Source organism: Chiroxiphia lanceolata, chromosome 28 (assembly GCF_009829145.1).
Source record: "Chiroxiphia lanceolata isolate bChiLan1 chromosome 28, bChiLan1.pri, whole genome shotgun sequence".
NCBI lineage: Eukaryota > Metazoa > Chordata > Aves > Passeriformes > Pipridae > Chiroxiphia > Chiroxiphia lanceolata.
The window spans coordinates 4602080-4625879 of NC_045664.1; the positions used below are offsets into that span (position 1 = coordinate 4602080).

General features: G+C 57.0%; 4 protein-coding genes across 8 annotated transcripts; 2 read left to right on the plus strand and 2 right to left on the minus strand.

Annotated features, from left to right (window-relative positions):
* The first annotated feature begins 620 nt into the window (after positions 1–620).
* On the plus strand, positions 621–5333 carry EIF4EBP1 (eukaryotic translation initiation factor 4E binding protein 1). 2 transcript variants are annotated; one of them, XM_032712593.1, is made up of 3 exons: positions 621–853; positions 3650–3820; positions 4978–5333. In XM_032712593.1, the coding sequence occupies exons 1-3, from the start codon at positions 706–708 to the stop codon at positions 5010–5012; spliced, it is 354 nt and encodes a 117-aa protein (XP_032568484.1). In that variant the 5' UTR covers positions 621–705; the 3' UTR covers positions 5013–5333. The 2 variants fall into 2 exon arrangements, with proteins under 2 accessions (XP_032568484.1, XP_032568485.1); XM_032712594.1 differs by having other exon boundaries at positions 624–853; positions 4981–5333.
* Positions 5334–9391: 4058 nt separating this feature from the next.
* NODAL (nodal growth differentiation factor) lies at positions 9392–11891 on the minus strand. Of its 2 annotated transcripts, none has more exons than XM_032712583.1 (3): positions 11883–11891; positions 9731–10521; positions 9392–9642 (listed from the first exon to the last, which is right to left on the minus strand). In XM_032712583.1, the coding sequence occupies exons 2-3, from the start codon at positions 10478–10480 to the stop codon at positions 9490–9492; spliced, it is 903 nt and encodes a 300-aa protein (XP_032568474.1). In that variant the 5' UTR covers positions 10481–10521; positions 11883–11891; the 3' UTR covers positions 9392–9489. The 2 variants fall into 2 exon arrangements, with proteins under 2 accessions (XP_032568474.1, XP_032568473.1); XM_032712582.1 differs by lacking the exon at positions 11883–11891 and adding an exon at positions 10949–11237.
* Positions 11892–12102: 211 nt separating this feature from the next.
* On the plus strand, positions 12103–20289 carry ASH2L (ASH2 like, histone lysine methyltransferase complex subunit). Of its 3 annotated transcripts, XM_032712578.1 has the most exons (17): positions 12165–12221; positions 12525–12594; positions 12914–13059; positions 13830–13918; positions 14247–14341; positions 14429–14524; positions 14730–14825; positions 15015–15090; positions 15709–15726; positions 17030–17123; positions 17458–17675; positions 17874–18041; positions 18118–18311; positions 18640–18732; positions 18847–18945; positions 19237–19296; positions 19702–20289. In XM_032712578.1, exons 4-17 carry the CDS (start codon positions 13846–13848, stop codon positions 19807–19809), a joined length of 1488 nt encoding a protein of 495 aa, XP_032568469.1. In that variant the 5' UTR covers positions 12165–12221; positions 12525–12594; positions 12914–13059; positions 13830–13845; the 3' UTR covers positions 19810–20289. The 3 variants fall into 3 exon arrangements, with proteins under 3 accessions (XP_032568470.1, XP_032568469.1, XP_032568471.1); XM_032712579.1 differs by lacking the exon at positions 15709–15726 and having other exon boundaries at positions 12103–12221; positions 19702–19856; XM_032712580.1 differs by lacking the exons at positions 12165–12221; positions 12525–12594; positions 19702–20289 and adding an exon at positions 19372–19633 and having other exon boundaries at positions 12953–13059; positions 19237–19340.
* STAR (steroidogenic acute regulatory protein) lies at positions 20267–23713 on the minus strand. Its single transcript, XM_032712584.1, has 8 exons — positions 23617–23713; positions 23448–23538; positions 22767–22880; positions 22390–22517; positions 22155–22313; positions 21424–21608; positions 21135–21228; positions 20267–21052 (listed from the first exon to the last, which is right to left on the minus strand). Exons 2-8 carry the CDS (start codon positions 23509–23511, stop codon positions 20945–20947), a joined length of 852 nt encoding a protein of 283 aa, XP_032568475.1. The 5' UTR covers positions 23512–23538; positions 23617–23713; the 3' UTR covers positions 20267–20944.
* Positions 23714–23800: the final 87 nt, after the last annotated feature.

The following is a 23800-nucleotide window of genomic DNA, read 5'->3' on the forward strand; positions in this document are numbered from 1 at the left end:
ATCCCATCGGAGCATCCCCGGGGACGCGGCGTGTGTGGCCCCCCCGGTCCCTGCCGCGTTTGTCCCCGGGCCCCCCGGGGGTGGCAGAGCCATTTGGGACGGGGTTTCTCCACCCGAGCCGGGCAGACATCTGTCCCCGCAGCGCTCCCGCAGGGACCACCCGGACCTCCCACGGCGGCTCCCCCCGCTCCGCTACACGAAGGGGCGGGGGCAGCGCTGCTGGGGGGTCCCGGCGTGGCGAGAGGGGCACGGAACGAGGCGGGGGATCCCCCAAAATAGGGGACAGAGGCGGTGGGTGCCTCGGGGGGAAGAGGGAACGGGGGGTGCCCCGCACAGACCCCGCCCACGGACCTCTTAAGCCACGCCCAGTGCCCCACCCACCGACAGGCCCCGCCTCTTCGCGTATCAAGCCACGCCTCCATTGAGTCAAACCGCGCCCCCGTTCGGGATAAACCACGCCCACTCACAGACCGCGCCCATATCGGGCTGAACCACGCCCACTCTCTCTGCCGTTCAGGTCAAATCCCGCCCCGTGCTCCGCCCCGTGCCCATATTTAGGCAAAGCCCCGCCTCCTCTGGTGCACGCCCCGCCCTCTTTTCCCGCGCGGCGGAAGGGGCGTGTCCCGGCGCGGAAGCGGCGGCGATCCCGGTGATCCCGGCGATCCCGGTCCCGGCGATCCCCATCCCGGCGGTCCCGGTGCCGTCATGTCGGGCCGCTGCTGCCAGGGGCAGACGCCCAGCCGGGACATCCCGGGCCCCGGCAAGTGCCTGGCGCTGCCCGACGGGGCCGCGCTGCCGCCCGGCGACTACAGCACCACGCCGGGGGGCACCGTGTTCGGGACCACGCCGGGCGGTGAGCGGGGCACGGGCACGGGGGCCGGGGGGCTCCTGATCCCCGGGAGGGGCTGGGGAGGCTCGCTTTGGCCAAGGGGGGGCTGCCCTTTTTGTGCCAGGAGAGGGAGGAAGGGGGAGCCCCTGCTTTGCCCCCGGGGCTCTGGGGAGCTTTGGGGGGCACTTATGGGATGGGGATATGAAAGGGGGGGGTCCCCACCTTGGTGGAGGGGGCTCTGCTTTGGGGAGGGATTTTCCCCGGGAATTCGGACACGGCTGTACCCGGAGGAGGAATGAGGGGTCCAGGGGGCTCCCACCTGCCAAGGGACGGGGCTGGGTACCACGGCTGTGCCCCCCAAGGAACAACCCCCGGCATCCCCCCGGGTTACTGATTAATTCTAATCTCTAATATTTGCTGTTTTCTCCGGCAGTCAGCAAACCTTGGGGGCCTTTTCCTTTATTTCTTATTCCCAGGTTGCTCCAAATCCTGAAAATGTGGCAGCTCCACTGCTGCAAACAGGCCATGGGCTGGTTCTCTCTCCTTGTTTGCTGCAAGTCCTGTGCAGCCCTAGAGCTGCCAGGAGTCGGGAATCTTCAGGGATTTGATCCTCAAATAAGAGGAATAAACAAGCTATATGAAGGGCTCCTCCATCAGAGGGGTTTTGTACCCTCTCTCCTGCTCGGGTGTTTATTTGGGGTAGTTTGGCCTCGAGAAAAGTGGCCGCAGCTCCAGGTGATGGCACCTGGCACAGGGGCAGTGTGGAGAATTCCAGCTGCCTCTGCTCCCGCCCAGCAGGGGTTTGGGATGACTTTTTTTCCCACACCTTTAAGAATTTCCCCCCCTGCATCCATGTCCAGATGGATTTGAGCAGCGGGAATGGTGAAGCTGCGCTCGGGAGGGGACAGAGGTTTTGTTGGTCCCTCGGACCCACCACGGGGTTCCAGGGGTTAAAATTCGGAGAGAAGGGGAAGTGGCACTGCTGACTCACACGGTGGGTTTTGTGTGTGCAGAAAAGCTGAGGTTTGGGGTTGTTTTGGCCAGTGTGTTCCCTCCTCCGAAAGCAGCGCCTGCAGGAATTGTGCTGGAGAAGGAGAGGCTCTCTGAGCCTCAGCCAAGAGCAGCAGAACAGAAAGGAGCAATTAACGGCGTGGAGTAACGAGGGCTGTCAGCTGTTTGTCCCCGGGGAGCTGGTGGGTGCCTGGAGCTGAGGTTGGGGTGTGCCCACCTGGCAGTGCCCACGGCACTCCCGTGACCCACCCAGGGCTGTCCCAACCTGTTTGGGGACACCGGGGCTGTCCCAGCCTGTTTGGGGACACCGTGTGCTGCCCGGCCCCGGGGCTGGGATTTGGGTGCTGGAGGGAGGGGATGATTCAGAGCTGCTGGAGGACATGGGGTGTGAGCCTTGGGCTCTGTGTCTGCCCTGTGTGCCCTGTGGGCACAGTGAGGCCCTCGGGGCTTCCAGGGAGCAGAGAGTCCCGTGGAGTGTGGCTTTCCTGCTAAATCCACCCTGACCTCCCTTACAGCAGCAGGGAACTCAGCTTTGGGGGTGTGAAGGAGCCTGTTTGTGGCTCTGTGACAGCCCAGAGTCCTTTTGCTTTTGGGAGCTCTGGGCACGTGGCTGTCAGAGGATGTGGAAGCCCTTGAGCTCCCGGTGCTGGTACATGAGCTGCAGTTCCAGGAATCCCTGTCTTAGTCCTGCTCCCCGAGCTTCCCAGGAATCTTAACGCCCCTCTCCCAGCCAGCTGCATGTTGGGTTGGATTTCCCCCCACACACACCTTGTGAAACAACTCAAATTCAAAACCCTGAGTGAGAAGTTGTTCAGTGTTTTGGGAACTCCCCCTGCAGAACTCCGCTGGAACACAACACCCGGACACGTTGGTTTATATATATTTATTTTATATTTATAGTGTTCAAAGCGAAGGGAGTTGACTGTTCCAGGACAGATGGTAACGGGAGCTGTTTGCCCACACATGTGTACTTTAGTTAACACTTTTGGGGAGGTCACAAGGACTAGTTCCTCTCCCTCTGGCTGGAACGGGAGCAGGGCAGGACAGACCTGATCCAGGGGGGTGTGCAGCCCTTGGAAAGCAAACGCTTTTCCAGCACTTCCTGGGTTAAGGCTGTGGGCTGTTTGGAGGGAGATCCCTTTTCTGCCTGTGGTTTTGGAGCTTTTTCCATGCAATTCCTTTACAAGGAACAGGCTGTTCCGTGTATTCCTAGAAATCCGTGCCCGGAGGCTCGCTGTGATGGGCTGGAGCTGGCTTGTCTTGCTGGGCAGGGAGAGCTGCCTGTGGGCTGGTTAACCCTTGGAGCATTAACAACTCTGTGTAAGCCTTGAGCAAGGTGTGTGTAAGTGCTGCCCTGCCAAGGGAGGTGTCTGTGCGGGCACAGCACGGCCACAGCCTGGCCCCTGGTGTGTCCAGGTGTGTCCACCTGCAGCTCTTGGCCCTGCTTCTGGCCATGGGTGGAAATTAAATTCGATTTTCTGTTTGCTCTGCGGGTTGTTGTGACCTTGGGCGAGGTGGAAGGGGCCGGATCTGTCGCCTCCAGCACCGGGCTGGGTTTGGAGCCTTGTGTTCCCTCTGGGCAGCAGCCTGGCAGCATTTGGGTGCTTGAACACTGTATCTGTAAGTAAAGGTGAAGGCTCAGGTGCTTTCTTGTGAGGCAACACAGCCTGAGCAGTGAGTGCTAAATCACAGCTATCACTTAAATATCTAACAACCCCAGAGTGGTTTGGGGTTGGAAAGGACCTTAAAGACCTTCCAGCTCCAATGCTGGGCAGGGACACCTGACCATGTTCTTGTTCCCCCCTCCAGGTACCAGGATCATCTACGACCGTAAGTTTTTGATGGAGTGCCGCAACTCCCCGGTGGCCAAAACACCCCCCTCCGACCTTCCCGACATTCCAGGCGTCACCAGCCCCAGCGTGGAGGAGCTGAAGCTCGAAAACCACCACGTGCAAAACTGTGAGGAGAAAGCGAGCGCAGGTGAGAGGGGGCAGCAGGGGCCCAGCAACCCGTGAGGGGCACGGCTGGTTCCTAGAAATTCCAGGGCTGGCACGGAGCCAGGGGGTTCCAATGAGCCGTGGTCAATGCTCCAGGGAATTCTTGGAAAACCGGAGTGGGCTCGACGCCATGGGGGTAACGAGGTTCTCGTGGCTGTGTGGCCCTGCTGTGGGCCCCAGCAACGTGACCTTTTCAGTTATTAAGTGTGATTTGCTGTAATTCCCGTTAATTCAGCGTTTGGGAAGCTGCTGCTGGATCAGGAGCCCTGTGAAGAGCAGAGGAGGCAGCTGTTGCTGCCTCTCCCTGTCCTGGGCCGTGCTGCAGCTGCTTGGGGCTTCAGGTTACAATTCACAGTAGGATTTACTCAGGGTTTTTAATATCAGCACGAGTTGTAAATTCTTCCTGCCCATTTCTGACCCCACTTTGTGACAGGGACACTTCACCGAGGCCCTGAAACAGCAACACGAGCCAGTGTTGCTCTTGAAGAACTGTTCTTAGAGTTATTTGAGGTTAGTTCTTGAAGCAACATGAAGCTACCAAGTGCAAGTACTTATCTTCTCTCTAAAAATAAAGTCCTGAAGGCTCCTGTTGGCTTCCATGTTCACTCCAAGCAGAATCTTTCCAGAGTTGCCTCATGCCTTCACACTCCTGTGACCTCAAGTGTCTCTCTGGACCCTCTGGCACCCTGAAATGCAGGCTGGGTGCTGGGTTGTGACTGTCCCAGAGAATCCCTGTGCCCAGGAACAGATCCTGGCTGCTCTGGCTGGCTCCTGCCAGGCTGTGGGAGCAGCTGGAGGGATAATGGTTGTGAAATGTGCCTGTGTGGGTTCGTACCAGTGATTGTCATCAACGTGGGTCTTTACATTCCCTGTTAGAAGGACATCCAGGGGTAGGGATAAATTATTTAAAGGGCATTTTTTCTGCCTCTGCTCTTTTGGGTCTGAGGAAGATCCCCCAGAGCTGACACCTTTACAAGAGCTTCACAAGATGGTTTTCACACCAGCCTCGATGCCTGAATGCAGATTTTTTAAGCCCAAACTGCTCCATTTCTGAAGCACAGCTGCCAGTCGCCCCTTCAGTACAATCCCTGGTATTCAGTGTGGAACTCAGAGGACTCATTTGTGGTTTTGTCCCCTCAGCAGGTGAGGAAGAGCAGTTTGACATGGACATCTAATGCACCTGCCTGGGGAGTGCTGATCCAGTGAAGCACCAGGACTTGTCTTGAGGATTCCCACCAGCCAGGCTTACAGCAGCCCACGCCTTGAGTGCCTTCCTGCTCCTGGGAAAGGCAGTTGATTCCCTTGGGAGAGCAGAGCGTGTCCTGTTCCAGGGGCCGGGTCTCAGAGTGCCAGAGGAGACACTCTCACCCCTTGGTTTTGGTTCCAGTTTTATGCTTTTGTTAATCATTTTAATACTGTAACAGTTACAGAAATGCTATATAAGGGAGAAATAAAAATCATGTGGAGTCTCCTGGTGTGGAGATGAATGCAATAAATGTGTCTTCTGTCCCTTATTCTGGCAAGAAACCACTGGCCTGAGGTGTTCCACAGCGGGTCTCTCTGGGCGGTGAGTGCTTGCCTGGGTTTGTCATCCCTGCTGAAACTCCAGTGCTGCTTCACCCTTGTTTCTCCTTTTTATCCTGTGGTAGGCAGGGGTCAGGGCTTTGAGAAAGAGGGTTTGGCTGGGGGAGGAGGTTAGAAACAAGTCTGGGTTTGAGAGGGGAATTTTCGTCTGAGAAAAGTTAATTTTTCCCGTGGGGAATGCTCAATTTGCATCCCCATCGACCAAATATCTGCGTTTTTAGCCTCGGGTTTAATAAATGTGGTCTGCAAGAGGTTCTAACACATTGCTGTGTGAATGCTGAGGGGGAGTGGAGGCACCTCAAAGGAGGACAATCCATATCAGGACACAGCCTGGACCTCAGACTTCCTGAACCACAATGAGTGTCTGTGCAGATCAGATTCTGTAGATAGCTTTTAAATATCTGCTAATGAGGCTCAGTGGTGACATTATGATATGCAAACCCTTAATAATGAGTAACAGAACAAAGCAATTGCTGCAGATAAACCCGCATTTCTCCAAGATAAGATTTAAGGGTTTCTCTGAAACCTTAATGGGAACAAATCCAAATTTATTGCCCTCTGGTGTGACTTTATCAGTCTTGCAACTCTGCACAGGTTTGGTTCTGATGAGGGTTTGGAGAGGAGTTGCTGCAAGAGCCAGGAGCCTTGTGGGGTCAGGATTTGGTATCGGTACAAAGGCCTGGATTTTGGGGTAAGTGTCAGGTATTGCAGGTAATGCTCTTAAATCCCATTCCCTCCCACCTGCAGGAGAGGTAACACGTGCTGGAAGTGTTAAGTGCTTTGTCCCTGCCCTGGAAGCTTTGCATTGGTATCTGAAGCTTATGCAGATCTGGGGGAGCATCAAAGCCCCAGGTGCCTGGGACAGCAATGCATAGCTGATAATTCGGAGGGAGGGAGGGCTCCCTGTGAAACACCTGGCCAGGTGTGACCAGGGCTCTGTCCGGGAGGGTCGGGGCTCCCGCTGGGTTCCCAGGCCAGGGCCCTGGGGCCACAGGCACTTGGGGGCAGTCGTGGGGGGCAGAGAGAGTCCTGACCAAAGCTGTGGATGGGATGAGGTGACGCGACACTTGTGGGCATCTGCTCCCTGCAATTTGTCCTGAGCCCGTTCCTTGAACTTTTCCACCCGTGGCGTGGGACCAAGTGGTCTCAGCACCCCATTGCTCCAGTCCTTCCCCCCCTCCCTCACACCCCCAGCCACTGCATCCCTCAGCTGGGCAGTTTTGGATCCATCTCCTGCCTGCCTTTGTGTTTGCAGCTCTCCAAGCTTTCCTGAGCCCTGCACGGAGCAGCTCAGCATTCCAGGGCAGTTCCTGCTCCACCAGGCTCTGTCCCTTGCCCAACACTTGCTCTCCCAGGCCGAGGAGCTGCTTTTCCTGCAGGCTGAGCCCTGGTGAGCACGGTGGGAGGCAGGGAGGGAGGGAAGGCAGCTGTGGGTGGCTGTGGCACAGCTGGGATGCTCTGGGGAGGTCCAGGGACAAGTGTTGGCTTTGTCATTGCATTTCCCATCCCGGCCCCTTTTTGTCGCAAGAGGGTAGAGCAGCACACCCGGTGTCCCTGCATCCTGCTCCACATCCGAGTCCTCCTCTGAGTCCTTGTGCCCTGCTCTGTGTCCCTGAGTCCTTCTCCATGTCCCTGTGTCCTGCTCTGTGTCCCAGTCATGGGACAAATACCACCTGCCCGCCCCAGCTCGTGCCTTAGTGCACCACTTGTACAAATATTACCCTGGGCCTGTGATAAGCCCCTTGACCTGTTTGTTTTTGCTCTTTCCTCGTGTGTCCAAAGCAATTCGTGCCTGCCATCCACCTGCCTGTGGCTGTCCCTCCAGACTGATCCCAGCCCGGCTCAGCTGCCCCACGCTCCCGTGCTCCCAGAGTGGTCACTGCTTGTATCCAAGTCTTGCCCTCCCAGAAAACCCCGGGCACCTTCCCTGCTGGAAAACCTTCCCTGCACGGGGAGGCTCTGTCCTTTACGTGTAAGACCAAGCCAGCCCTTCCCAGAGCAGAGACCTGCCAGCTCCCCCCTGGCCCTGGGATGCTGAAGGGTCTCAGGCAGCATCCCATGGCAGGGCTGGAGCTGTCCCCCCACTTTATTGTCTTGCGTGTCTGGGCTCCCTCTGTCCCCCCCAAGGCCCCCCCGCAGCCGATGTGGATTGGGGGAGGAGCAGGGCCACAGCTCTCCCTGCTCAGATCAGGTCCCTGCTCACAGCCCGAGCCTGGCAGAGCCCGGCTCGCCAGCAGATCCTCGCCTAAACCCGGCTTTATTGTCACCGCCCGCGCTTTGATGTTTTCCTTACAGCCCTGGAATCTCAGCCTTTATTTTTCCACCCCGCTCTTCCCAGGGAACGGCTGCTGCCTCCCCCTGTCCCGCCACAACTTTTGAACCCTCTGCTGGATTCCAAACAGGCGTGATGGAGGGGCAGAGATGGCAGAGATACAGCGGGGGCCGGGGGGGGTGGGCAGAGCGTCCCGGGCTGGGCGTGAGGGTGTGAATCCTCCCGTTTATGAGCAGGAGTGGCAAAACTGCGGATAAAGAGGCAAAATAATGTGATTTTATGTCACCCACAGCGCAGATGTGCAGGTTTCTGCATGGCTTTGCCTCCTGCCGGGGGTCAGCCCCGCGGCCCCGGCCCACCCTTGACAGCTCCTGCAAATGACCCTCTAATGACGGGATGGTCGCAGTGTGAAAGCTGTTGGAATATGTAAGCGGCCCCGGGGAGGGTCTGCTGGGGAGGGGGGACACACCAGACACGCTTTGTTTATCCGCCGGCTGGGATGTGGATTGGGGATAATCAGGCTGGGCTGGGATGTGGAGTCGGGGCTGCTGGTCCCAGGAGGGGCGGGATGGAGGTGGCCCCTGTCCCATCCTGCGCAGCCACCCGGGCCACCCGCCGCCAGCCCCGGCGCTTATGGTCCCTCCTGTCCCCTCGGCTGCGCAGGGGCCACCGTGGGTCCCCCCCGCGAGTGCCGTGTCCCCATCCACGGGGGCAGCCCTGAGCCTGGGGGACCCCAGCCCCACGGCCGGGGCTGCAGCCAAACCCCGGCACTGACCCTCGCTGCCCAGGAGGAGCATCCCCTGCCAGGACTGGGGTGCAGGGGGGACACGGTCACCCCAGGGTACTGCAGGCCCTGGGCGTTGCCTGGGGCTGGGGTTCTCCTGCTGTCACCGGGTTGGTGACCCAAAGGAGCACCTACACCGGCCACAAGGCTTAGAATTCACTGCCGTTAGAGAGCACAGCCCTTCCCTTATCTCCGAGGGGTAAATAAGGGTGGGAAATCCCTTTAGCCTCCCCTTCTCCACCTGCAGGTGCCTCCCTGCTTGCTCTTGAGCAACCTCCTGTCAGGGTGGGAGCAGCTTCGTCCTTATCTCACGTGAACTTTGGAGCTTTTGAGCATCTTTTGCACCGTTGGAGGGACCCCTTTGCTCTGGCAGTGTCGGGAACAGCCAGAGCCCACCTGCTCTGGTGTTACTGGTGAAGGAGCAAATGGACAGAGAGATGGAGGAACTGCACCCTCACAGACCACCAACAGCAAAAACGGGCTGTGAAAACCAGCTGAACCACCAGGCATTTTTAATATATATATATATATATAATTTATTGATGAGTTTCACAACTGTGACCCTTTCTCTACCACCCCATCCAGCAAGGGGCGAAAAGGCTTGAGCAGATCCATGGTCTCATGGAGGGAGCAGAGTGTGCCCTGGCAGGGAGTGATGCTACCATGCTCCAGTCCTGCACTTCAGCTCCTGCCTCTGCCCTTGGCTGCTCCAGTCACACCTCCAGCACCACAGCTCCTGGAAAAACACCATGTGGGGCACCAAGGTGCCACAGGGAGGTGGCTGGTGGCCTTTCCTGCGTGGAGCCTGGATCCAGCCATGAACCGTGGCCATGAAGCACCACTAACACCCTAGCACCCCACTCCTCCCCTGGCCCAGCCAGGGCTTTGCCGACCCACAGTCACACGGGCTCGAGACACCCCGGTCTGTACGATGGCCGTAGGTCGGGTGGTCAGTCCTTGGGGGCACTTCTGGGCAGAGATGTGCCCCTTCCCAGCGGGGGACGAGGTGGTCTCAGTTGCAGCCACACTCCTCGATGATCATGTCCTCGTGGTGGCGGACGACGATCTCGCCCTTCTCGTAGTAGAGCATGGAGAGGGGACTCATCCTGACCGGGGAGCAGGCGGGACACGGCACCTGGTTGGGCTTGTAGAGCTGCAGCAAACTCTGTGGGAGACACGGGAAGGGCAGAACATCCCCCCTGCCGTGGGTGGAGGGCTGGGAGTGTGGGGGGTGCGGGGGCAGCTCCTCTTACCTGTATGTACGCGTGGTTGGTGGGCTTGAAGGTCTCGTCCACGGGCGAGGGGCACAGCCCTTCGCACCGGTAGGCGTTGTACTTTTTGGGGTAGACGATCCAGCTGCCCCAGCCCGTCTGCTCAAAATCCACCATCATGTCCACCCGCCTGCACAGGGCCCTGCCCTCCTCCCGCGGCGGGGCCGCAGCAGCGTCGCTCGCTTTGATCCTTTGCTTCTCCATCCTGTTCCTGCGGTGCCGGCGCGTCCCCTCGCCCTGGGAGCCGCTGTCACGCATGATGTACTTGGAGGTCTCCGCTGTCCTGATGAGGCTGTGGTCTCCTGGAGACTTGTCTGTGGAGAAGACGAGCAGCAGGACTCTGTCTGCCACGTCCTGGGGCAGGGCTGGCTCCCCGTGGCCAGCGTCGCTCAGGGTGGGCGAGTGCACTGCACTGGTGGCCGGGACATCTGAGGTGCTCACCTCCCACCGCTCCTTTCCCGTGGGATTGTGGTGCCCGGGGACCACGGCTTGGTGCAGCCAGGACCGGAGCAGGTTGGTGACCTCGAAGACTTCCCAGGAGGCCTGGGTGGCAGAGGGGCTGCCGGCCACGGTGCCCAGGAAGAGCTGGTGGGCGCAGGTCCCGTGGCCCCGACACCTGCGCCGCTGGCTGTGGTAGATGTCCAGGGAGACGTTGTGGGAGTGGGAGAGCCCGGGCGGGCGGATGCGGAGCTGGGCCAGACTCACCTCCTGGCTGCTGGACAGGGAGGACATGTCGAAGGAGAGCGCCCAGCGGGAGCCGTTCTGCAGGGAGCCTGAAAGCCAAGGGCAAGGTGAGGGGACGTGGGGCCGGGGGTGCCAGCGCAGGGAGGGACGGTGCCCTCGCGTCCCTGCCGCGGGAGCCCGAGGGTCAGGGGAAAGCTGCTGGATCCTCCCCGAGAGCCAGCGAGAGCCCCGGGCAGGGCCGGTCCCGGGGACAGGGATAGTAGGGGTCCCTGGACAGGGATGCTTGGGGCCGGTGCAGGTCCCGGGGACTGTAACTGTGCCAGAACAGGGATGCCTGGGGATAGTGCCAGTCCCGGGAAGAGGAATGGTGCTGATCCCGGGGACAGGGTTGCCCGGGGACCGCATGGGACCCGGGGACAGTGCCGGTTCCAGGACAGGGATGCTCAGGGATGGTGAGGGTCCTGGGGACAGTGCCGGTCCCAGGACAGGGATGTCCGGGGCCGAGGCCCCACTCACCGTGCGGGGAGAGGCTGAGGGCGGCGGCGGCGGCGGCGCGGAGCGGGGCGGGAGGGGCGCGGAGCAGCTGCAGCATCAGCGGGGGACAGCGCGGCGGGGCGCGGGCCGGGGACGGGGTGGGGGCCCGGGTGGGTGCTCGGGGGGATGCTCCGGTCGGTGCCCCGGTGGGTGCCCGGGAGGATGCTCCGGTCGGTGCCCAGGTGGGTGCCCGGGGGGATGCGCAGCCCAGGTGGAGCAGGGCGAGGGCGCAGAGCGCCAGCGCGGGCGCGGAGCGGAGAGGGACCCGCATGTCTGCCCGGGCCACCCGCAGCCGCCCTATTTGTACAGCGGCCCCGAGCGCCGCCCCGGGCACCCCCCTCTCCGGCAGCCCCCTCCCCTCTTCTCCCCATCCCTCTTCCCAGCCCTCCGTCCCTATCTCCATTCTCCCTCCCCTCCACCCCCATCTCCGCGCTGACATCCCTCCCCGTTTCCAACTCCGCCGTCTCTCGTTCCTCTCTTTCTCCCTCTCTCCTTCCCACCCTTCCTTAACTGCCTCCAGTCTTATCCACCCGACTCATCCCTCCAGCCCTCCAGTTCTTCTCGTCCTGCCCGTTTCCCTCTCCATCCTCCCCTCCATCCCTCCTGGGCTCGTCCCCACCACCAGCTCCCTCCATCCCTCTCCTACCGTGGCTGGTGGGCGCGGGGACGGCACCGCCTGGGACCCCTGCGGACGAGTGACCCAGGCACATTCCCCGCCACCCATCAATCCTGTCCTGCTCCTTGGAGAAGGGACCGGGACCTGGGGTACCCGAGGACCGAAGCCTCTCCAGGGTGGGGGTCTCAGCGAGGGTCTCTCTTCGTCCCCGCCCGTCTCCCAGTGAGGCGACGCTCCTCCTTCCGTGGGAGAAACGTGCGGGGCACCGGGAAAACCTGGGACCCGCTGGCGGTTTCTTACCCCGCTGCCAGCCCCACACCTCCCTCTCAGGCTGTGGCCGGGTGACGTCACGACACTGCAAACGTGACGTCACGACAGAAGGGAAACGTGACGTCACGGCTCCATCTCCCCGCCGCGCCGTTCCCGGCGGCCGCCGCCAGGTGGCGCCGCCGCGCCGCGGTGGGGCCCACCCGGAGCCATCGCCCTTTGAAGCGCCGGGTCTCGCGAGAGCCGCGAGCGCGGGCGGTGGGCGAACATGGCGGCGGCGGCGGCTGAGGGCGCGGAGCCCCCTCCGGAGCCCCCCCCGGCCCCGGAGCCCCCGGCCCCGCCAGAACCGCCCGCCACCGACGCCGAGAGCGGGTATGACCCTTCCTGCGCGCGCCCGAGCGACCCCCGCACCCCCCGCACCGCGAGGGCTTTGATGGGGAAAAAGGGGGCGGGGGGGGGGGCTCGCTGCGTTACCATGGGAACGGGGATGGGGGTCCCGCACCGCCCCAGAGGGGTCCCGGGGGGGGCTCAAGCGACACCGGGAGGGCGGGGGGGAGCTGCACGTACCCCCCCATCCCACGCCGCGCCCCGGGTCCGGGCTGAGCCCCCCCTCCACCCCTCATTCCTGGGGGTCCCCGGGGGGGCCGCTCCTCTGACACGTCTGTGCCCTGGCAGCGGGGACACCGCCCTGGTCGATGTCACCACGGCCCTGGAGACCGAGTCTGCCAACGGCAAGGAGCCCCTGGTAGGTGCTATGGGCACGGGAGGTGGTGGGTGGTTCAGCTCTAAGGGAATTTACATCTCCCCAGCTTTGGGTCTAGAAAGGGTTATTATGGAAGTTAAATCCTCACTCGTGGAACGAGCTGAGTCTATGGAATAGCTCCAGCGCGGGCGCGGATCAGGGGGACGGATTTATTCCATTTAAAGGTAGCAGTGTGTGAGTCCCTGGCTCTGCTCTACCCAGGCAGTGTGTGATTCCCTGGATCTGCCCCTGGCAGTGTGTGAGTCCCTGGATCTGCTCTGCCTGGGCAGTGTGTGATTCCCTGGCTCTGCTCCCATTCCAGGACACGGCTGGGGATGGTGCCGAGGCCCTGGACGCCCAGGGGGGCTCGGGGGACGAGGAGAACGCGCGGCAGCTGGGCGAGATCGAGCTGCAGTGTGGGATCTGCACCAAGTGGTTCACAGCAGACACCTTCGGCATCGACACCACGTACGTGAGCCCTGGCAGCAGGAGGGGGGTGTTTTAGAGTGTGAGTTCCCAAGGACCAAGGCCCCGTCCGTACCCTTGGACACTTGGAAGCCAGCATGTTGTGTAAATAACTAAGACTTTGCCCATGATAAAAGCACCCCCACCAGATACCACTGAGCCTGTAAGGTGTTTCTGGGCTCAGGGAGAGAGAGAATAATTGGTTTCTAACCTGGAATAATTAATTTCTTAATCCAGCATAGTAAAGAATGATTGATTTTATTTCTTTTCTAAGAAAGACACTGAGGGGCTGGAGCCTGCCCAGGGAAGGGAACGGAGCTGGGGAAGGGGCTGGAGCACCAGGAGCAGCTGAGGAAGCTGGGGGGGCTCAGCCTGGAGAAAAGGAGGCTCAGGGGGGACCTTCTCGCTCTCTGCAACTCCCTGACAGGAAGGGGGAGCTCCCAGAGAACAAGGGACAGGATGAGAGGAAACGGCCTCAAGCTGTGCCAGGGGAGGGTCAAGTTGGACATCAGGAGGAATTTTTCCCTGGAAAGGGTGGTCAGGCCTTGGAAGGGGCTGCCCAGGGAGGTGGTGGAGTCCCCCTGCCTGGAGATGTCCAAGGAAGGACTGGACATGGCACTCAGTGCTCTGGGCTGGGGGACAAGGTGGGGATTGGGCACAGGGTGGACTCAGTGATGTCAGAGGTCTTTTCCAATCTCAGTAATTCTGGGATTCCTTTAATCTAATGCAGTAATTACAGTGTACCCAGCCCTGACAAACCTGCTCTTTCCCAGGTCCTGTCTGCCCTTCATGACCAACTACAGCTTCCACTGCAACGTGTGCCACCACAGTGGGAACACCTACTTCCTGAGGAAACAAGCGAGTGAGTCTGGGAGAAGCACGTTGAGGAGTGTTTTGTGCAAGATGATCCTGAAGGTTTGGTTTTGTCTGGGAGGGCTCTGCTGAGACCCTTGGAAAATGACCAGAAAATTCATAGCAGCAAATCTGAGGCTTTTTCTAAAGATGTTTTGCTGTTTTAATTGCTGAAGATGGTGTAAATGTGTTCAGTGGGGGCTGATCAGGATGAACTCGAGGGGGTTTGCTGTTCCTCGGGGTGATGCTGTGGGGTCGGTGGTTGCTGTGAACACAGGTGGGTGTCCTGATCTTCCCCACCAAGTGTAAGTGTATCCCTGGGGTGTTTTGTTTTCCAGATCTCAAGGAAATGTGCCTTAGTGCTCTGGCCAACCTCACGTGGCAGTCGAGGACGCAGGACGAGCACCCCAAGACGATGTTCTCCAAGGATAAGGTTTGGCTGTGACGGAACCGCCGTGGGTCCACGTCAGGGGTGGTGTCAGTGAGGAGGAGCTCAGAGAAATGTTCTCTGCTTTCACAGGATATTATCCCGTTCATTGATAAATACTGGGAGTGTATGACAACACGGCAGAGGCCTGGGAAAATGACCTGGCCCAATAACATTGTCAAAACCATGGTAAGAACTGGGCGTAAATCCCTGGAGGAATTGCCACGAACATTTTGGGTTTCTGACACTGGTGTGTGCTGAGGGCTGAGCTTGGAGCTGAAGGGTGAAGATGCTGACGTACCTCCACATATTAATAGTACACACTGGGATTTAAACACTTGTTAATTAATTTGTTACAATCTTACCCTGCGTGACTTGAACTGCTCTTTTTCAGTGCAAAGAAAGAGATGTGTTCCTGGTGAAAGAGCACCCAGACCCGGGCAGTAAAGACCCAGAGGAAGATTACCCCAAATTTGGGCTTCTAGACCAGGTATGTGATGAGAGAAGGGAGGAGTGGGGGATCCTTGTGGTACCTTCTGCTCAGTCAAGGGGCAAAGCTCTGCCACGAGTCCGTGTTGTGCCAGCGGTGGGTGGGAGCTCCAGCACCTGGGAGTGCCCTGCTTGAGCTCAGGGTGGCACCTTTGACCAACTGTTCAGCAGATTGTTTGATCTCTTGCAGGATCTTGCCAATATTGGCCCTGCCTATGACAACCAGAAACAGAGCAACGCTGTATCCACAAGTGGAAGCTTGAACGGCAAGTTCTTTACTCGGGAGGGTTTTGGATATTTGGGACTAAGCTGCATTTCCCAGTCCTCTGGGCATCTGTGCAGTTCAGCTGTCGTGTGAGCTGAGTTTATGCTTGTGCTCAGAACAGTCTCACTGTGCCTTTTTATAGAAGGATTAACTTCAGTTCTTGGGAAGGTTCAGCTGTTTCTTTACGGTGACCAGATAAATCGAGATGCTCACCAGAAAGCCCAGCTTGTCAGTTTGCTCTTAGAATGGTTTTAATTTACCTCCTTGTGTTTCCCTTTCTCTGAGAGTTGAAAGTAGCTGGGGAAGGGATAAATATATATTTTATTCCTTGTGCTCACTGCTTGTGTTTTACTGTTACTCCTTGAGGGTGACTCCTGTGCTGTCCCGTCCCGCCAAGGTTGCTCAGGGTGACCTTACTGCAGTGAAGTACCTGCTGATGAGGATATGTATCAATAATCTGCAGTAAACACAGCCCAGTAGTACAGGCAGGAGGTATTTGGGGCTTTTTAGAGCAGGTTACAGATACCTCAGGTGTGTTGTCTCCATGTCATGCACTGGTTGTTTCTTATTGAATTTCCGGGAGACTGACGAACATGTGGTGCCACTTCTGTTCTTGCAGGTGGAGCCTCTCTGGGAGGTGAATATTTACCTTTCAGCTTCTAAAACTTAAGTATTGCTGTTTGCAAAGCTTTTTTGCTTGATTCTCTTAGAAGCCAAAGTCAATTAAAAATGAAAGCGTGCCCTGATGTGATTGCAGTCAGGCTTTAATACAAACCAGCAATTCCACTCTTTAATCTTTAGCAATTAGAAGCTTTTATTGCCATATTCTGCCCTACTTGACTGTTTTAAACGTTTTATTTGTGTATTTTGCTCTTATGTTTATTTTTACTTTGTGTCAGTTGACTCGATGTTGTCATTTTCACTGTTAATGTCTAAATAATTCAGTCTGAAACATACAGTATGATGGTTTGGGCAAGTAAATATTTACCATCTGGAGATCCTGAATGTTTATCTGCACTGGATCAGGTGATGTGCAGCTGGATCAGGTCATGTTTGTGCAGAATATGGTATTCCCTGGGTGATTTGGATCCCTTACACCATAAGGGAATGCTGGTAATGGAAGAGCTGACTGGATTTTTAATTACCACACGAATGCAGTTCGTGAAGGTGTTTATCTACAGTACATGAAATTTCTGTAGTTTTCCTTGTGAATCAACACTGATCTCTTTGGAAATAGTGTGATGATAAAATGCACATATGATTTAATTCATTAAAACGTTGTGCTGATCTCAGTTTGATTAAATTTGACATGCAGCCTTTCCTGTACTACAGTCCTGTGAGTTCAAAATCAGTGCTGTAGTTCAGGCTGGCACACTGTTCAATCCCAGAACTGACTTTGGTGATACTGAAGAGAAACACCTCTTGTTTTTTGTTTTTCCTCCATGTAGGTGTATTTTATTTTATAGATAGAAATTGAACATTAAAGTGCTTCTTGCTGATTGGTGTCAGAGTGTTCCCCCAGCACAGGGTCACTGGGACAGTGGCTGTGCTGTGGGGTGGATTTCTGCTGCTTCTGCAGAAGTAGATTGGAACTGTGACTGGAATCTCCATGAAAGATTAATAATAATACCTCTGAAGTGGATCCCAGCGCTGCTGCCTGTAGCTCTTCTCATGACAGAAAAGATTCTTAATTCTGACCTCAAAAGCCCGGGTTGAGCTTGTTTTGCTGCTCAGTCTCCCTCAGCTTCCGCTCCAAATTTAGTCCCCTGTGGATTTCGCTGTGCTCGTTGGCACCCCGGGCTGGTTCACACTGACTGTGGGCAAAGGCTCCTGAGCCCTCATTTTGGTTTGGCTGCTTCTGCCCCTCTGTCCCTGGAGATTCCGGGCGCGCGGGCACTCCCCCAGCCCAGCTCCTTAACGTGCCCGCTCTGTGTGTGCAGGGGGAATGGCTGCTGGAGGCAGCGGGAAGGGCCGGGGAGCCAAACGCAAGCAGCAGGACGGAGGGACCACGGGGACAGCCAAGAAAACCCGGAGGTGAGAGGAGGGCACGGGTACTGAGGCGTTGGGCACCGGGCAGGGACGTCTGTGCTTGGGATGCCTTAAGCTGCCTCCCACCTGTGTCTGCCTCGGGTGGGTTCATGGGGAGTCACTCCAGAGCCCTGTGACGTTACTGATAACTCACAGGCCATAAATCATTTGCAGTGGGGGGGGGTGTGCTCAGTTTGTAGGTGAGTGTGTGCTCGTTTGGCACAGACACCACTGTGCAGCCCCTGAGCGCAGGGACAGCTCTGCAGGGGGGTGTCCTGGGGTGACCTGTGACGGCACCACAGCCACTGGGAGATGCCAGCCTGGAGTTTCTGTGTTTCAGTGACCCATTGTTCTCAGCTCAGCGCTTGCCCCCCCACGGGTACCCTCTGGAACACCCCTTCAACAAGGATGGGTACCGATACATCCTGGCCGAGCCTGACCCCCACGCGCCCGACCCGGAAAAGCTGGAGCTGGACTGCTGGGCAGGAAAACCGATTCCTGGGGACCTGTACAGAGCCTGCCTGTATGAACGAGTCCTCCTGGCACTGCATGACCGAGGTACAGAGCTCGTTAATCTGTGCAGGTTGTGTTTCCTTACAGGGACGTCTCAGTGACCTCTCGTTACCGGTCAGTGACGTTTCAGATGTAATTGCTCTCAGAGGTGCAGATGTCAGATCCACCTCTGCATCTTCATTTGCCTTCTGACATCTCCACACTTTGCAAATCCCAAATAACTGCTCGTGTCACCCCCTGCAGCTCCCCAGCTGAAGATCTCTGATGACAGGCTGACTGTTATTGGAGAGAAGGGCTATTCCATGGTGAGAGCCTCCCATGGCGTGCGGAAAGGAGCCTGGTACTTTGAGATCTCCATGGATGAGATGCCTCCAGACACAGCTGCCAGGCTAGGCTGGTCACAGCCCTTGGGTAAATAATGGTACCAAATACTTGAGATGCCCCTGCTACACTCCACGTGTTCACAACAAAGTGTTTGTTTCCGCAGGGAACCTCCAGGCCCCTCTGGGATATGACAAGTTCAGTTACTCCTGGCGCAGCAAAAAGGGAACCAAGTTTCACCAGTCGATAGGGAAACACTATTCATCTGGCTACGGACAGGGAGACGTCCTGGGATTTTACATCAGCCTTCCAGAGGACACTGAGACGGCCAAATCCCTGCCTGACACCTACAAAGACAAGGTGAGGGGCGAGTTCACTGTTGGATTGAGCGTTGGCAGGTGGATAAGTGGCAAACAGGTTGCTCTGGCATCACTCCTGCCCCTTTCCATGGATCCTTCCCATCCTGCCTCTGGGTACCTCCATGCTTCATAGGGGAGAGGTCCAAAATACTCCTGGATGGGATTGCCCACGTCTCCTTTTATCTTCCCCTTCTGGCTCTCAAATACTTGAGCTGTGGGAATCACTCCTCACAGGTACTCTGACACCAGGCACGCCTGTCCCTGAGCAGGGCAGGTGATGGGCAACAGGTTTTCGGGCTTGCTTCTGACATTGTTTGCTGCTATTTCAGGCTTTGATCAAATTCAAAAGCTACTTGTACTTTGAAGAGAAGGATTTTGTGGACAAGGCAGAGAAGAGCCTAAAGCAGGCACCTGGAAGCCAGGTGAGTTCTTGGGTGTCACTTCAGCACATCTGGTAAAGGGGAACTGGGGGTAATCCTGGGAGAGTTGCTGTGTTGTGACAGCCACCTTCAGTGGGAAAACCCTTCATTTTTCAGATCATATTCTTCAAGAATGGTGTCAGCCAAGGAGTTGCCTTTAAGGACATCTTTGAAGGGGTTTATTTTCCTGCCATTTCTTTGTACAAAGGCTGCACGGTAAGTGAGGTGTCTTTGAAGGAGAATGCCTGAATCTCTCAGTTTCAGTAATGCACAGAGTGGGAGTGCTCTGGGAGCGTGCCAGGTGAGGAGGAAAGATGGGAATTACTTTAGTGAAGTGACTCTGGAACAAAACTGCTGAAGGAACACCCTCCTTCCATGCCAGGGGTGCTTGTTCCTGTGGGCTTGCACAGGCTGGGGGTAGGCTCAGAAGCAGGAGGGGGATGAGGACTGAGGACTAAAGAAATGTTCCTGGTTTTTTTAGATCTAATGAAAATGTGTCTTCCCCAGGTTTCTATAAACTTTGGGCCATATTTCAAGTATCCACCCAGAGACATCACTTACCGCCCTGTAAGTAAACCTGAAGCTTTTTTACCCCCATCTGAGAGAACTCAGTGTTTAAACCAAAGGTGTTTAAAAGCAAAGGTGTTTAAAACAAAAGGTATTTTGGTGTGATTCGTACCACACCACAGTGTGTGTAAAAATATTTAAGGACAGCTAGCCCAATAAATAATTTAATTAAATTTTCATTAAATAGTGGATGCTGTCTTGTTCCTCCTGACAGACTGTAAGGCCCTGCTGTTGCCTGCGTTGGCCTCTTTATCAGTAAGAGAGTGGAATTGTTGTTTAAGGACACACTTGAAATTTTTTTTGCCCCACCAATGTTTCCAGGAGGGGAACAGCCCTGGAATGCTGCTGCCACTCCTTCCCAGGCCTGTACTCCATGTTTGGAGCTGACTGTGCTTCCCCCTGCAGATGAGTGACATGGGCTGGGGCGCTGTGGTGGAGCACACGCTGGCTGATGTCCTGTACCACGTGGAGACAGAGGTGGATGGGAGGAGGAGCCCCCCCTGGGAGCCATAAACCCCCCCCTGAGGATTTATCGCAGAGGAACGTCCATCCCTCAGTGAGCAGCCACGACCCACCAGGCTGAGGTGTTGTGTATGTGTTACCTGCTGCAGGTTCACACCCCTCCCCCTGCCAGAGTGTGAGGGGGGCAGGTCTGGGGTGTTTTCTGCTGTTTTGGGGCATCTCTTGGAGCCTCCAGTACCGTTACAGTGTCACTCCCAGGAGAAGGGGGTGCTGAGGTACCTCCTCCTGGGCTGTGACCGTGGGGTGTTCTGAGAACAGGGGGTAGCTGGACCTGCTGGGTGTAGGTACAGTGACACCTGTGCTCAGGTGTGTTTGGCTGACTGGGACCAACAGCTCCCAGCCAGGATGGCTCTGTTGGAACGAGACAGCTGCATGTAAGACTGAAATTTGGGCTTCTGTCCAAACTGTATTTTTTCTTTTCCCCACAAACTGGAAACCAGTTTAAAAATAAAGGTTTTAACTCTCTTTTTATTCTGTTTTTGTCTTGTAAATTGTTACAAGCGAGATTTAAACTCAAAGTAGCTACAGTTGGAGATCTCTCAAGCTGAAGATCTGCTCACAGGAGCTACACTGGGCCTGCTGCCAATGATCATCATTGCAGAGCTTTTGGATGAATAAATAATTTGACACTGTGTCTGTGTCTGTACAGGAAAAATAAATTAGAGCTGCTTTGGGTGGGGAGAGGGAATAAAATTGTTACTTAAGTGCTGTGTTTGAGTTTTGGGGGAGTAAAAGGTGAGGTTCAGTCAGGCCCATGTTTTGCCTCACTGAGGATGTATCTTCCCAGTCAGATGTCTGGGGCCTCCCTAATAATAGTGGTGTCCCAATAATTAGTGGTGTCCCAGGCCTGGGACACCACTAATTAAAGCTTTATTTATTTAGTGACAGTAATTAGGGAGGGTAGAGGTGCCTGGCTGGGCCAGCACGTGCTCAGTGAAGCAAACGTAGGACTTAAAAATTTTTGGTCCTGCACTTCCACAATGAGTTCCAATAAATAAACCTTCGTATTTATTGATTGAAACCCTGTATTAATTAGCGGTGTCTGCTGCTAAAGGCCTTGGCTGATCGAAGTGACTCCCATTTGCCCCTGAACAAAGCCCTGCCCCGGGTGGTGGGCGGGTCATGGTCAGCAGGACACGGGCTCGGGCCGGGCCAGGCGCTGCCGGAGGTGTTTGGCAAAGTCCACCTGTGTCTGGGACAGGACCTGGTTGATGATGGTCTTGGGCAGCCAGCCCTGGAGAGGAGCAGACAGAGCCTGTGAGCGGGACCTGCCTCCCCCACAGCCCCTGTTCTCCACCCTGCACCCTTCCCCGTACCTTGAGGTCGATACTGAGCAGCCAGGTCAGCCTGGTCCGGGAGGGGCTGCCGGGCAGCGGGCGCAGGACCATGCAGGTGGGACCGTTCTCAGCCCTGGCAGGGGGGAGGGACCGGGTCAGACCCAAAACCCAGACTTCGAGCCTCAAAAATACACTTTGTGATTGGGGGTTTCCTCAGCAGCTCCTGCTGCCCAGACAAACCCAGTGACTGAGCCCCTGCTAAAACCCTCCTGCCCCGTGGGAATCTCCCTCGCTGCACACCCCGTAAGGGGACCGAACAGGGGGTTACCTGACGAACCCCTCCTGCTCCGGCATCGCTCCGTACGTCGTGGACATGCCGGCCAGGACACAGGTGGAGCCGCGTCTCTTGGAGCACCGGACGCTCACGAAGTCCCGGGGCCCAATAATGTTCCCAGGGGTCGGGGCTGCCTTCTCGTGGGTGATCACCGTGTCCTTCCCAATCTTCTCCAGAATCTGCAGTTTGGAATTGAAACCTCAGTTTGAAGTGTTTAAGTGCCAGCATAGCTAAAAAGCTGCCTTTGGTTACCGGGTGCTCAAACACAGGGTCTGACAAAAACTTGGTGTTTACAGGGAGAAAAATTGCAAATATCTGCTCCACCCCAGGTGCAGAACATGAGTTTTCAGCTCCTGAAAGAGAAACACCTGTTTCTCTTACTGCTTCTCTGATTCCAGAGGAGCTGTGGGATAGCCAAACGCTTCCTTGTGCCTCGGGGCTGCTTCTCCTCCAGATCAGCCCAGAGTTACAGCAGAACTGGCTGCTCCTTGCAGGAAAGTGCATTTCCTGCAGAATTAGTCACAGAGAAGCTGCTCCAGACTCACCTTTGCTGCAGCAACAATACAGTTACTGCATAAAAACCCTCCACATCTGCAGCAGGCAAGGGACAAGATACAGTCACAAAGAACGGTTGAGAATTCCCTGTGCTCCTGCTGGGATGGGCCCTTCCAACGCCACACGGAGCGGGACCCGTGTGAACCCCGACTGTGACACACGTTTCCTACCTTGACTTCTTTGACGTTGGGGTTCCAGTCTCCCATCTGCTCCATGTTGTCCACCAGCTCTCCGTACACTGAGTCCAGGGGCTGGTCCACCACCACCTCCAGCCGGAACACCTTCCCCACGTCCGGCAGCACCTTGCTCAGCACTTTGTCTCCGTTTCCCTGGAGGGAGGACAGCAGGATTAACACCACAGCTGTTTGCAGGAGGAGTGTCAGTGCCACAAGGCAGAGCACCCACCACCACCGTCTCCGTCTTCCAGCCGTCCTGGTCCTCCAGGATTCTGAGGGATTTCTGCAGGGCTTCCTCTCCTTGTTTGATGTAAGACATTTCCATGTCACTGAAGGGCTTCTCCTCCAACCTCGAGCCTGCCGGGACCAGACAGAGGCAGGAGTGAGTGCAAGAACAGTGTAACATGCCAGATAAGCTTTATCTACACCAAATACCCTTTCCATGCCCAGGGACCGGGGAATTAAACCCAATTCCCACTCTGCTGCTGGTTCAGCAGAAGCACAGCCCGCCCACAAGCAGGTTTTCCCCCAGCCACTCCCTGGACCCCGATCCCTGACAGCCTCCCCCCAGCAGGAAGGGACAGACCCCCCTGAGGTGTCACTTACTGAGCAAGGAGCTCCTCCTGCGCACCTGGTGGATCCAGGAGCTGGGTCCTGGGCTGCGGCAGGCGAGTCTGCTCAGCTCCTGGCTGATGGCCACGGCGGCTTGTCTCCTCAGACCTGAGGGGGAGAGCACATCAGGGGCCTTTCCAGGGGCTTTTCCCCCCAGTTTGATCATACAACACGGAAAAGCCTCTGCTTGTCACCTTTACTGAGTCCCTACAGGCACAGGGAGCAGCCATCGTGCTGCCCTGGGAGAGCCTGTCCTAAGCAATCCCAGGCTTGGCTCCAGGTCCGAGCCACGCAGCAGTAAAAATACTGAGGAACATCAGGTGGATCAGGTGGCCCAGGAAAGAGCATAGAAACAGAGCATAAGGATAGAAAATCCTCACTGCCAGTGGGAGTGTGACTCAGAGCTGGCCACAGGGGCACGGGCTGTCCCCTCGGACCCCAGAGACAGCAAAAAGGGCAGCAGGGACAGTAAATCACAAACCCAGAAAGCAACACAGCATAGGGTGGGGTGAGGAGAGCACCCCTGAGCTCGTCCTCCTGCCCGAGAAGGAGTTTAGAAAGCAAAGGAGGGGAGGGTGAGGGGAGGGTCCTTTCTGCACCCCTTTCTCCCACGAACTCCAGTCTGACAGCGGGGACAGGACCCCACTGCCCCTCCCGCCCCAGGCAGCCCCTCACCGGTCATGTTGCGCAGGTGCCGGTAGGAGATGGCGGCGCAGAGCTTGGACGTGGCTGGGAGCATCTCCTGGGCTGTGGTGGTGGCTGTGCTCGGTGGCTGTGCTCAGTGGCTCTGCTCGGTGGCTCTGCTCGGTGGCTGTGCTCAGTGGCTCTGCTCGGTGGCTGTGCTTGGTGGCTGTGCTCGGTGGCTCTGCTCGGTGTCTGCGGCGAGCGCGGCTCTGCCCCGGCCCCGCCGCCGCGGCCTTAAGTACGTGGGCTGAAGGATTCTGCCCCGTCAGCCGCCAGATAAGAGCCGTCACTCAGGGCAGGGCCCCGCGGGCCAAGGCCACGCCGGGCTCCTCACGCAGCTGAGG

What these genes read in the sequence shown, in the direction of transcription:
- EIF4EBP1 (XM_032712593.1), top strand. Translation starts at nt 706, where the DNA reads ATGTCGGGCCGCTGCTGCCAGGGGCAGACGCCCAGCCGGGACATCCCG. An exon ending in GTTCGGGACCACGCCGGGCG is followed by an intron (nt 854 to 3,649) that starts GTGAGCGGGGCA and finishes TCCCCCCTCCAG; the next exon opens with GTACCAGGATCATCTACGAC. An exon ending in TGAGGAGAAAGCGAGCGCAG is followed by an intron (nt 3,821 to 4,977) that starts GTGAGAGGGGGC and finishes TTGTCCCCTCAG; the next exon opens with CAGGTGAGGAAGAGCAGTTT.
- NODAL (XM_032712582.1), bottom strand. Translation starts at nt 11,237, where the DNA reads ATGCGGGTCCCTCTCCGCTCCGCGCCCGCGCTGGCGCTCTGCGCCCTC. An exon ending in CCTCAGCCTCTCCCCGCACG is followed by an intron (nt 10,522 to 10,948) that starts GTGAGTGGGGCC and finishes CTTGGCTTTCAG; the next exon opens with GCTCCCTGCAGAACGGCTCC. An exon ending in CCAACCACGCGTACATACAG is followed by an intron (nt 9,643 to 9,730) that starts GTAAGAGGAGCT and finishes TGTCTCCCACAG; the next exon opens with AGTTTGCTGCAGCTCTACAA.
- ASH2L (XM_032712579.1), top strand. Translation starts at nt 12,118, where the DNA reads ATGGCGGCGGCGGCGGCTGAGGGCGCGGAGCCCCCTCCGGAGCCCCCC. An exon ending in CTGACACCTACAAAGACAAG is followed by an intron (nt 18,312 to 18,639) that starts GTGAGGGGCGAG and finishes CTGCTATTTCAG; the next exon opens with GCTTTGATCAAATTCAAAAG. An exon ending in GAGACATCACTTACCGCCCT is followed by an intron (nt 19,297 to 19,701) that starts GTAAGTAAACCT and finishes TTCCCCCTGCAG; the next exon opens with ATGAGTGACATGGGCTGGGG.
- STAR (XM_032712584.1), bottom strand. Translation starts at nt 23,511, where the DNA reads ATGCTCCCAGCCACGTCCAAGCTCTGCGCCGCCATCTCCTACCGGCAC. An exon ending in CCAACGTCAAAGAAGTCAAG is followed by an intron (nt 21,609 to 22,154) that starts GTAGGAAACGTG and finishes TCCAAACTGCAG; the next exon opens with ATTCTGGAGAAGATTGGGAA. An exon ending in GAGCAGGAGGGGTTCGTCAG is followed by an intron (nt 21,229 to 21,423) that starts GTAACCCCCTGT and finishes CCCCCCTGCCAG; the next exon opens with GGCTGAGAACGGTCCCACCT.